Genomic DNA, 13,597 nt, shown 5'->3' on the forward strand with positions numbered 1-13,597 from the left:
TATAAAACACAGAAAAAGTAATAATGGTTCCTGTTGTAATAAGAACCTATCAGTTGATAAGGTTTATTGACAACAATAATAATGATTGAGAGAGGTAATTAATTAAAAATATTTAATATACGTGCTGGTTTATCAAAAATAAATATAAGGTTAGAGTTTAACTGATCAAGATATTACTAGTTATGTAGCAATACACTTTGTTTATCAAGAAATATCATTTATTGTTACTAAAAAAGTGTTTAAAAAATAAATTGACAATTACACGTACTAATTTGTTCTTAAATATGAAAAAATATAGGTAAAATTAGTCTGCTTCAAAAATATATAGGAAATTTATTAAATTTTCACGTTGTTTTAGTATAAAAACAAAATTCAGTGGATACCTTCAGATCCTTAAGATTATAAGGGACGGTGTAATGGGCCACACGTAGCCCGTCTATTCGGTAGCGCTCGCTTCCTCGGTATTTAATATCTAATATTCTCCGTCTTGATATGAAGCGTAGATAATTTTTCAATAACCCCGACTCTGGTGGTGGGTGTATGGCTTGAATCGTAAATGCCACAGCAAAACTGCGTAACTGCATATAGTCTGCCACCGTCGCCCCTGACTTATCCTGGGCCCTGAGTTAAGCGCTATTTGCTATTTACAGCAATAACCCTCTCTCCAATATCGCTTTACTGCTATCGCACAGCACGATCTTTACATAAAACGCGATTCGATCTGATCGTTATCTTCTACCCCGAAGATCAAAGTAAAGAGGTTTACAGCGAGTGGCTTAATAAAACGTACATTATTTCGTTCAATTTAAAAGATTTTCAAGGCCGCTTACGCCTTTATTAGTTATGTAAGACGTTTAAGAGTTTCTCTTCTCAAAAGATGATGGGATTCAATCAGTTTAACTGGATGCGTCTATTGGACGTCTTGAGTTTCAACAATAATTCCCTTCACTTCCAAAGGCTGTCTCTACGCGCGTACGCTTCTGAATGCTTATATATTTAGTAACACTGCACATGTTTATATAAGGGATCTAGATATTATATTTTGTACTTGGAAAAAATACAAAAAATGCAATTATAAAAAACTGCGTATTATAATTAATACACTATATAAGTCGTCTTACAAAGTAAAATTAATATGCGATGAGAACACCGTACCTGTACTATTGCAATATTGCAAAGAGATATATCCCAGGGCTTGATCTTAACGTCTTAAGGTCAACATATAACAAACTGAAATATGTAGAACCTCTGGTAACCACTGTATTTATTCTTCTCTGCTAATAAGACTGTTGAGGAACGGCTGTGCTAGTTTATTGTGTCACTACAACTGTGCTGTTATTCTTCTCTGCTAATAAGACTGTTGAGGAACGTCTGTGCGAGTTTATTGTGCCACTACAACTGTGCTGTTATTCTTCTCTGCTAATAAGACTGTTGAGGAACGGCTGTGCTAGTTTATTGTGTCACTACAACTGTGCTGTTATTCTTCTCTGCTAATAAGACTGTTGAGGAACGGCTGTGCTAGTTTATTGTGTCACTACAACTGTGCTGTTATTCTTCTCTGCTAATAAGACTGTTGAGGAACGGCTGTGCTAGTTTATTGTGTCACTACAACTGTGCTGTTATTCTTCTCTGCTAATAAGACTGTTGAGGAACGGCTGTGCTAGTTTATTGTGTCACTACAACTGTGCTGTTATTCTTCTCTGCTAATAAGACTGTTGAGGAACGGCTGTGCTAGTTTATTGTGTCACTACAACTGTGCTGTTATTCTTCTCTGCTAATAAGACTGTTGAGGAACGGCTGTGCTAGTTTATTGTGTCACTACAACTGTGCTGTTATTCTTCTCTGCTAATAAGACTGTTGAGGAACGTCTGTGCGAGTTTATTGTGTCACTACAACTGTGCTGTTATTCTTCTCTGCTAATAAGACTGTTGAGGAACGGCTGTGCTAGTTTATTGTGTCACTACAACTGTGCTGTTATTCTTCTCTGCTAATAAGACTGTTGAGGAACGGCTGTGCTAGTTTATTGTGTCACTACAACTGTGCTGTTATTCTTCTCTGCTAATAAGACTGTTGAGGAACGTCTGTGCGAGTTTATTGTGCCACTACAACTGTGCTGTTATTCTTCTCTGCTAATAAGACTGTTGAGGAACGGCTGTGCTAGTTTATTGTGTCACTACAACTGTGCTGTTATTCTTCTCTGCTAATAAGACTGTTGAGGAACGGCTGTGCTAGTTTATTGTGTCACTACAACTGTGCTGTTATTCTTCTCTGCTAATAAGACTGTTAAGGAACGGCTGTGCTAGTTTATTGTGTCACTACAACTGTGCTGTTATTCTTCTCTGCTAATAGACAATGGACAATAGACAATATTCTTTATTTGCAATTTCTTTAAGAAATACAATGGTGTCAACATGTGGTAATCTTGCTTTACAATTTTATGTATCTATTTATTTATTAATTTTGTGTAATGTTTTGTCATCTTATAAAAGGTCAAAAAAAACACCTTGGTCGAGTATAAGGGTCGCTCCACTAGCCAGTTCTGAAGTTCATTTTTTAACTGGTTTCCTCTCTTGTCCTTAAGGTTTTGTGGCAATGAGTTGATGATTTTGCGGCCAATGTATGAAGGTTTTTTGCTAAAAGTCCTGTTTTGTGTGGTGAATAGGAAGACTGTAGTCGGCTGCTCTCCTAGTGTTGTATAAATGTATGTCTTCATTTCTTGGAAGGTCCAGCTGATTGGTGTAGATGACAACTGCAAGTATGTAGAGTGATGTGACGGTTAAGTTAAGTGACTTGAACGCTTCTCTGCAGCTATCTGTAGGGCCTAGGCCTGCAAGTGTTCTAATAGTTTTTTTCTGGAGGATCAGGATTTTGTTAAGGTTTTCAATCACTGAAATTTTCATCATAATCATATTTTAAGAAACAGCGAAAAGCTTATATCATCTCCGTCTCCACAGGCGTAGCTGGAATTTTGAGGAACATGTAAAACTACAGGCATAATATCTTTTTAATGGATTCTTTAAAACAGTTACTAGAGCGTTATCAGAAAGTTCAATATAGTCTAAACGAGGTATACATATGAGTCAAATATTACCTTTCATCCGAATTGTCCAATGTGTTTTACGAGTAAATGAAATCCTTATATCTTTTCATGTGTGTCCATACGTTTCGCAGTTTGTTGTATAGACATATGTTACACTAGAGACAATGTTATACATAATATAAAAATATTAACACAGAAATATTACCACTATTATATCAGAGCACTTTACCTTAAAATGTATTTTTGTACTATTAGTAGCTGAATTATTTCATAAAACTGTAAAATAAGAAAATTAGGATTCCGTGATACCTAACTGGGTTGATATTCTGAATCGAGATCTTCATTATAAGGAACTTGTACAGAACTTGTGCAGAAGAAAATGTTGAGTGGATTTCCCTTGCTGTATCTATTCTGACCTGTCAATGTCAACTAACTGTGTTGATATTCTGAATCGAGATCTTCATTATAAGGAACTTGTACAGAACTTGTGCAGTAGGAAAGTTTGAGTGGATTTCCCTTGCTGTATCTATTCTGACCTGTCAATGTCAACTAACTGTGTTGATATTCTGAATCGAGAACTTCATTATAAGGAACTTGTACAGAACTTGTGCAGTAGGAAAGTTTGAGTGGATTTCCCTTGCTGTATCTATTGTGACCTGTCAATGTCAACTAACTGTGTTGATATTCTGAATCTAGAACTTCATTATAAGGAACTTGTACAGAACTTGTGCAGTAGGAAATGCTGAGTGGATTTCCCTTGCTGTATCTATTCTGACCTGTCAATGTCAACTAACTGTGTTGATATTCTGAATCGAGAACTTCATTATAAGGAACTTGTACAGAACTTGTGCAGTAGGAAATGTTGAGTGGATTTCCCTTGCTGTATCTATTCTGACCTGTCAATGTCAACTAACTGTGTTGATATTCTGAATCGAGAACTTCATTATAAGGAACTTGTACAGAACTTGTGCAGTAGGAAATGTTGAGTGGATTTCCCTTGCTGTATCTATTCTGACCTGTCATTATCAGCATTGAATATCTACTAGTCGTGTGCGTACGTAGTGAGTGTTTCTCCAGCCGTCCGCCTGCCAAGAGCAATGTCGGTCACAGAAGGAGCGCTGTTGCCGTTGCCGGGTACCCTGGCCCCCCCGTGGGTCTGCCACTGACACTCAGGGGTTGGCTGGCAGCGGGGGGATTGGGGGGGGGGACTAGCTGTGAGCCGCTCGAACTGGCAACATTATATTACTGTCAAATCTTTCTGAAGCGCTTCAATACCTATACCGCATTCTGTGCAGTAAAGTTTCATCGTAACGCTTACTTTAGAATGAAGGTTTTAAGGTTCGGTAATAAATGTCACTAATGGGCTGGACTACACTCAAGTCTGACATGGACGCTAGTTCTGTTTGAGTGAGCATTTTCCGCATATTCATTTACTGAATAGAAATTGACCGGTGGAAAAATATTATAAAAGTAAATGAACCAGGAACTGTTTATGTATTTGAATTCGGCGATACTTTTCATAAGGTTACCACGAAGATACACACAATTTGCCGGTCTTAATAGCTGTGTGTCGTTATTATCGAAATTAATGAGTGAAAACTAGTATTAATACGACTTGGGATATTGATAAGGAAAAAGCGCAGTAGATAATAATTTAGTGTACAGCGTCACACTGTTTTATTTTCTAAATAGTCACTCTATACAATGTATGTGTGAGTAAGCATGTGATGATTTAATTTAAATATCACATGTGACTTCACGCAATTCGAGTAGGAAGAAAATATGAAAAATAAGATTGGAGTACAAGAAATGAAACTTTATTTCTGGTACAACCATGTGCGTTTGGGACCACGGCAACGCCTTCACTGAAAGAACGCAATATAGGTACAGTGTAGTACTACACAGTGTATCCGAGCCGTCATGAGCTTACGTGGTGCAATATTTTATCTTTGTTCAACCTTAATTTCACTTGTTCGTGTAGAATATATTGTGCAATACTTGTTTGTGAGGCACTTTGCTCTTGTGCTAAAATTAAAAACGCATTTAACAATTACGAAAGTATTATCGCATATAACTACAATGCAAATGGTTAACTAGAAGATAGCTAAAACTAGTTTTAAACATATTACTGCATTAGTAATTACTATATTTTGTAAGTGTATTTTGATAATTAATATTATTTTATTAATAAATTTGCTGCTCCTAATAAGTTATGAAAAGGACTCACGAACCACCAGAAAGGTATCGGTAGAATTGTATATTCGTATTAACATGTTGTTAACACTAAAAGTATTTTATTTTATCGCTTAATAACTGTAATAATATTTTTAATATATCAGAAAATCTAGTAATATATTGCCTAATAAGTGAATGGACTATTGTAAATTATGTTGTACGATATATCCGTTACAATTTTCCCCACTACGATGTTTCGTGCCGGTGACACTTACGCTCACAGTTTCGGTTACGTTCCCTCGTATTGACCGACATTGTTAGTATCAATCTTTGTAACGCAACTCACCAACTGTTGTAGTGTAACCATTAACAGAGTCTGTTGGTTGCCAGGCACCTGGGACGCAACCCCTTCATCTGTGACTGTAACCTCCGCTGGCTGGCAGAGTACCTCCACCGCAACCCCATAGAGACTTCTGGAGCTCGCTGTGAGACTCCCAAGCGCATGCAGCGGCGCCGCATAGAGGCGTTGCGGGATGAGAAATTCAAATGTAAGGGTAAGCGAAACCAGCTTCCCCTTGTGCATTTAACGGTGCTGTCCACCATTACCCTAACCTCACCTAACCGCCACGGCCATATCATCACTAGCGATCTTGCTCATTTATCTCCTTTTCTTTTCTCGACCAAACCATCGACGATTTTAAGTTCACAAAAGATCACGTAACACACTAGAGTTTCATAGCCACTGCTTCACTTTATGTATTGTATAACTTAATCTTACGATTCCAACTAAACCAAGATCTAATCTTACTCTTACTATATTTCCATATTTTTTGCACAAATTGTTCTAATCCACTTGGATTTAGTAGATAGTAATAACCAAACTAACAGCGGTATTGTTGGTGTATTGCAAGTAACATAACCTGTACATCCCAATACTGTTCTATCTCTGCCTCACTTACTGTAGTTGCGTCATAATGATTTTGTACTGGTGAGGGTCAAACCTCTAAACAAATTCAACACCTTCAACTAGTAATCTCCATCAAGTCCAGGCTATCAGTAGATAGATTGTACATTTTGTTTCAGCATTCTTTTAATCTTTGAGCTGATTTTGTTCATGGAGTAAAAATAAAACAAAAACATCTGACAAGTAACATAATGTTTATCTACTTATCTGTTAGCACATTAAAAAAATACATTTTGTAAATAGTTGGATGGTTGTATTTTTATACACAATGCTACATTATGAAGACCTGATTAGGTCTTAGGTCCAAGATTTTGGAGGTATGCAGTTTTAAAGAGTAATGCAATAGTTTTACTTGTTTCAAAATAAGAAGTGCAAAATGAATGACAAAATTTAATTAAAGCAGAATAAAATTAAATTGCATGTTGAGTAGCTCTAACATGTAAAACTTCTGGTGCCTTGTTTCTTGGGATCAATTATAGGAATACGACTGAGCAAATATACATTCTTACAATGTTCAAGTGCAACACCTTTAGTTCTATTTGGCACATATTCTTTAATTTTTATAGAACGGTATGCTCAACATTTTGAAAAGTTTCTTACTAGACAAAGATTTATGTAAAATTATAATGTACCAAACCAGTTATTGGTTTTACATTTTAAATATATACAATTGGAAGGACTAGATGGACGTCATAAAAATCCGTTATATTTGTCTAATTTTTGGCTGAGAAAGAATAAGATCGCAAATATTGAAAAGATAGGGTGAAAATTCCCGTGGAAATATGCTGCAATGTTCGGGCACACTTCTCATGGGACTTGCACCTGGGATTTTTCTTCAAGTAAAATGTACTAACATATAACAACTGAACAACTTTAATTGCTCTCTGCTTGCTCAGCTACATCATTACTAACCCTAGAAGTAATAGTGTACCTCAGATAATGTTCTGACAATGTTCGGGCACACTTCTCATGGGACTTGCACCTGGGCCTTTTCTTCAAGTAAAATGTACTAACATATAACCACTGAACAACTTTAATTGCTCTCTGCTTGCTCAGCTACATCATTACTAACCCTAGAAGTAATAGTGTACCTCAGATAATGTTCTGACAATGTTCGGGCACACTTCTCATGGGACTTGCACCTGGGCCTTTTCTTCAAGTAAAATGTACTAACATATAACCACTGAACAACTTTAATTGCTCTCTGCTTGCTCAGCTACATCATTACTAACCCTAGAAGTAATAGTGTACCTCAGATAATGTTCTGACAATGTTCGGGCACACTTCTCATGGGACTTGCACCTGGGCCTTTTCTTCAAGTAAAATGTACTAACATATAACAACTGAACAACTTTAATTGCTCTCTCTTGCTGCTACATCATTACTAACCCTAGAAGTAATAGTGTACCTCAGATAATGTTCTGACAATGTTCGGGCACACTTCTCATGGGACTTGCACCTGGGCCTTTTCTTCAAGTAAAATGTACTAACATATAACAACTGAACAACTTTAATTGCTCTCTGCTTGCTCAGCTACATCATTACTAACCCTAGAAGTAATAGTGTGAAGACATGGACCCTCACTACAATAGCGATTACACCCACCCTTGCGATCTACCCTGCCCAGTCTTGTCAGGTCCTGTCTGCTGCGCCTATTAATTGTAAAGTAACACTGCGCCTGATTGATAAGATAGACCTCCTCTCCCCCCTCCTGTCAGTTTGCATATCTTACAGTAGAAGCAACAGCAACCCCCTTGGTCGATTGTGAATCATGGCATTATTAAAGTGGGGGATATTATTTGCATAGCTTCATGGTTAACCGATTTGAATTTAGATTGAGAGAGATGGTGTTTCTTTGGAAATAACTATTTGAATTTAGATTGAGAGAGATGGTGTTTCTTTGGAAATAACTATTTGAATTTAGATTGAGAGAGATGGTGTTTCTTTAGAAATAACTATTTGAATTTAGATTGAGAGAGATGGTGTTTCTTTGGAAATAACTATTTGAATTTAGATTGAGAGAGATGGTGTTTCTTTGGAAATAACTATTTGAATTTAGATTGAGAGAGATGGTGGTTTCCTTGGAAATAACTATTTGAATTTAGATTGAGAGAGATGGTGTTTCCTTGGAAATAACTATTTGAATTTAGATTGAGAGAGATGGTGTTTTCCTTGGAAATAACTATTTGAATTTAGATTGAGAGAGATGGTGTTTCTTGGAAATAACTATTTGAATTTAGATTGAGAGAGATGGTGTTTCCTTGGAAATAACTATTTGAATTTAGATTGAGAGAGATGGTGTTTCCTTGGAAATAACTATTTGAATTTAGATTGAGAGAGATGGTGTTTCCTTGGAAATAACTATTTGAATTTAGATTGAGAGAGATGGTGTTTCCTTGGAAATAACTATTTGAATTTAGATTGAGAGAGATGGTGTTTCCTTGGAAATAACTATTTGAATTTAGATTGAGAGAGATGGTGTTTCCTTGGAAATAACTATTTGAATTTAGATTGAGAGAGATGGTGTTTTCCTTGGAAATAACTATTTGAATTTTAGATTGAGAGAGATGGTGTTTCCTTGGAAATAACTATTTGAATTTAGATTGAGAGAGATGGTGTTTCCTTGGAAATAACTATTTGAATTTAGATTGAGAGAGATGGTGTTTCCTTGGAAATAACTAACTAATTCATTTTCATAAACACAATTGGGTTGTTAACTCTTGGCAAAAGCTGCTTTGAAGTACAAATAACATAGATTCACAGTTTTCTAGTTTCCAAACTTGTTTTAAATGTTGAGTCTAAATTCTCATTAATTTAACATTAATTAATTAGTGGCATATCAAATATGTTTAGGCTGAGACACAAATTATTCTAAAAATAAAAATAGATAAATAATATTGAATGTTCCAACATTATCTAAATTGAGTTAAATCAAACCTATAACTTACTTTAAAACCAACATCTTTTGGATTTTCTCATACTTAATGATATCATTCATCCACAACAAACACTTACAACATAAATAATTTTTCTAAAGCAGTATTGCCCTTTTTTGTTCTTGAGATATAACAATTTAAGTATAACATCTTGTTTCATTTAAGCCTATATAGAAGATTATTTTTTGACAGTTTCTGAAACATGTGGCTATTATTATTTATACCATAAACATTACCTACATAATTGTATTCACAAATTTGTCACTCCATTGTTGCTTTCAAAGTGTTTGTTTTGCATTTTCAAACTTTCAGTTTTGAATTAGAAATTGTGCTGTGGCTTTATAAGGATAAATCCGTACATTTGACATTCAGAAAGGGACAGCAGATTTTCCTTTCCAGCTGTTGTTTGCTTTGGGCTCGGAAAGCTGTGGGGAAGGGGTGGAGGGAGGGGTAGGGTTGTTCACTTTGTTTTGGATTCAACAACATATGCTTCTAACATTATCAACCGAGCTGTCAGACAGAATTCATTTTAACTTTTCTTGTTCCTTTCGCACTTCTGACTTTAAACTTCCACCAGCATAAACACGGCTGTCATTTTCATACAAGTTTATTTAAGTAAGATTGGAATTTAGAATCAGAAAATAAATAAACTATTGCATTCTCAGACAAAAACTGCTTTTGCAGTATTCATAAAATTATTGGCAATTGTTTGTATAGTGACGAATGAACATCAAATTAAATTCTCATTTTACTACAGTAGATAAAATATATTATAGCAACTTTATTACAATTTCAGTTAGGTATAAACAACTATTTGACCTCAAAGTCAATATACATACGTCTCTGGACAGATAAATAAAAATAAACAAATTTATAAGTTTTAATTTCCAAGCTTATGTTTCACTGGATTATTTTAGTTATACATTTTACTCGTAAAAGTCAATTTTCTATTGATCACACTTTCCAGAAAACGTGTCTTGATATTGAAGATTACTATATTAGTAATAAAATGAAAAAATACATTTTTACTATAACAAATTCTAAAAAATTAAAGTAAAAGTCGTAGATAACATTTTAATCACAGATAGATGAACAATTAAAATAATTATATATACATTTTTTGTGCTCTGTACTTTTTTCAGTTAACAGTGTTTTGCTTGTTTACTCCCTAGCCCCTTACCCACTGTCCCCTGTACACCCAGTTTTTGCCCCCCCCTCTCTGGAACCGTTATGCTTGGGGTGCTTGGTTTTGTCTAAGTTACATCTCTCATGTACATTGTAACATGATACCTTGGGTCCATTCATTGCTAATTACCAGTTTTATTAGAGTAAACAGTAGCCAAAATTATTTGCCTATAACACAAAGTAAAGTTGTATTATTCGCTTGTTTAGTGATGTCGCCTTAGAGAAATTACATTTTACGACTCCAGGTGATGTTTACAGAGATATCTTCATGTCGGAACATATTTATTTCTGTTTCACTCGTGTACTTTCATATACATACAGCCATTTATCATAAATGTTTTTCTCATAACAGATTTAGCAAAGTATAGTCAGAAATATGTAATGTATGCATTAACTTAACTACATTATTTGTGTGTGTGCATTGGTTTAGTGTATTTTGTATATAATAATTGATTGCTTGTTGTTTTCTTGGATTGTAGTCATACAGGTAACAGTACTATAAACATTTCTGTGAAATCCAATGAAAATATCAAAATAGTTTTAAACATATTTCATATATAAGTATAATTGTCTAGTATCTAATTAACTGGCTAAAATTTTCCTTTTTATTCATAAAACATAGTAACTACATAAAAAAGTACAACAAATACACTGAAAGAATGTCAAGTGGATACTTGTAATAAGAGTATTTTGTTTGAAAAAAGAAACCTTCCCAATTCCTTGAGTTAATCTCAAATCCTTGAATTTTGTTTAAACTTTGTAGAAAAATTTAAACGTATGGAATATTTATTCAGTGCCAAAGCAACTCATGTTACTCTGCTAAGAGGCGAAATTGATATGTTGTTGGTAAAGTATATTTTTTTTATTCAAGTTGTTGCCCTTTAAATTTAATTCTCTGGAGAAAGGAATTCCACAGAAAATCTAAAATTATGTTACATTTGAGAGGATTTTACCTATGCATATTTATGAAAAAAATTAGGTTGTTTACTTAAAATATCTTATTCTACTGTGATATGTATATCGTACTTGACTTTTTGGTAATAGTATCCGGTCCCACAATGATCTCGTGTAACAATATAGCCGGAACAGTGGAAGTGAATGTATCTGTTGAAGGTGTGGAAGAGTTTCGCACGAGGTTTGCAGGAGACTGTCTCATCGACAGCGTGTGTCCCAGCGGCTGCTCTTGTGACGGCACTGTGGTAGATTGTTCTGCACGGGGATTCAAGGAGATACCCAAGGACATCCCCATGTACACCACGGAGCTGTGAGTATATTCATTAGTATGAAGATTTTCAAAGATTATCTGTTTTTATTTGTAATTAGCTGTTTGTCCTTACATGGTTATTCAACTGATATTTACTCATATGTAACAATATAACAATAATAAATAATTTGTATGACTTGTGTTGCATAAGTTTTGCATTAAAGGGTTGAATATATTTTCTACTCCTGGATGAAAAATGAAGATTGATATTTAGGAGACGGGGAAACAAATGAAAGAATGCATATCAGGAAGAAATAAAATATTAATGCTCTTAAACATACAATAAAATAATACTGCTAGACAAGTAAAAATGCAACTTCTAGTTCAAGGGCATCCATGAGGATGTTTATGATGAAAACATAAGAGTAAATAAAATATTAATGCTCTTAAACATACAATAAAATAATACTGCTAGACAAGTAAAAATGCAACTTCTAGTTCAAGGGCAACCATGAGGATGTTTATGATGAAAACATAAGAATAAATAAAATATTAATGCTCTTAAAATACAATAAAATAATACTGCTAGACAAGTAAAAATGCAACTTCTAGTTCAAGGGCATCCATGAGGATGTTTATGATGAAAACATAAGAGTAAATAAAATATTAATGCTCTTAAACGTACAATAAAATAATACTGCTAGACAAGTAAAAATGCAACTTCTAGTTCAAGGGCAACCATGAGGATGTTTATGATGAAAACATAAGAGTAAATAAAATATTAATGCTCTTAAACATACAATAAAATAATACTGCTAGACAAGTAAAAATGCAACTTCTAGTTCAAGGGCATCCATGAGGATGTTTATGATGAAAACATAAGAGTAAATAAAATATTAATGCTCTTAAACATACAATAAAATAATATAAGCTAGACAAGTAAAAATGCAACTTCTAGTTCAAGGGCAACCATGAGGATGTTTATGATGAAAACATAAGATAAATAAAATATTAATGCTCTTAAACATACAATAAAATAATACTGCTAGACAAGTAAAAATGCAACTTCTAGTTCAAGGGCATCCATGAGGATGTTTATGATGAAAACATAAGAGTAAATAAAATATTAATGCTCTTAAACATACAATAAAATAATACTGCTAGACAAGTAAAAATGCAACTTCTAGTTCAAGGGCAACCATGAGGATGTTTATGATGAAAACATAAGAGTAAATAAAATATTAATGCTCTTAAACATACAATAAAATAATACTGCTAGACAAGTAAAAATGCAACTTCTAGTTCAAGGGCAACCATGAGGATGTTTATGATGAAAACATAAGAGTAAATAAAATATTAATGCTCTTAAACATACAATAAAATAATACTGCTAGACAAGTAAAAATGCAACTTCTAGTTCAAGGGCATCCATGAGGATGTTTATGATGAAAACATAAGAGTAAATAAAATATTAATGCTCTTAAACATACAATAAAATAATACTGCTAGACAAGTAAAAATGCAACTTCTAGTTCAAGGGCAACCATGAGGATGTTTATGATGAAAACATAAGAGTAAATAAAATATTAATGCTCTTAAACATACAATAAAATAATACTGCTAGACAAGTAAAAATGCAACTTCTAGTTCAAGGGCATCCATGAGGATGTTTATGATGAAAACATAAGAGTAAATAAAATATTAATGCTCTTAAACATACAATAAAATAATACTGCTAGACAAGTAAAAATGCAACTTCTAGTTCAAGGGCAACCATGAGGATGTTTATGATGAAAACATAAGAGTAAATAAAAGGGGCAAGATTATTTTACTAATATTAATCCAACCATTATTATTTGTGGATGTAGCCTAGTTCATTGGTTTAAAATGGTTTTCATTGTACAAGTACTAATTTTTTATATATTTTCATATTAAATACCTCATTTTTATGACAAAAATGTGTTTAATTAACAATGAGGTAAAGATAGGTTAGGGTTACCCTTTCATTGCTCGGAGTATTATAAAACGCTGTTATCTACTAAAAATTACCTAAATGGATTCTTACACAAAGTAACAACCTAAAGAAGAACTGT

At 34.0% G+C, this 13,597-nt stretch overlaps 1 protein-coding gene across 7 annotated transcripts in view; it reads left to right on the forward strand.

The window, feature by feature from the left end:
- Positions 1-13,597, forward strand: part of LOC124353249 (protein slit) — a 697,541-nt gene that overhangs the window by 640,090 nt on the left and 43,854 nt on the right. For 5 of the 7 annotated variants that reach the window (XM_046803175.1, XM_046803178.1, XM_046803177.1 and 2 more), the window contains 2 exons: positions 5,606-5,769; positions 11,414-11,564. In XM_046803175.1, the coding sequence (XP_046659131.1) occupies positions 5,606-5,769; positions 11,414-11,564 (315 nt within the window). The remainder of the gene's footprint in view (positions 1-5,605; positions 5,770-11,413; positions 11,565-13,597) is intronic. The other 2 variants (XM_046803176.1, XM_046803180.1) reach the window with 1 other exon arrangement.

Source organism: Homalodisca vitripennis, chromosome 1 (assembly GCF_021130785.1).
Source record: "Homalodisca vitripennis isolate AUS2020 chromosome 1, UT_GWSS_2.1, whole genome shotgun sequence".
Taxonomy (NCBI): domain Eukaryota; kingdom Metazoa; phylum Arthropoda; class Insecta; order Hemiptera; family Cicadellidae; genus Homalodisca; species Homalodisca vitripennis.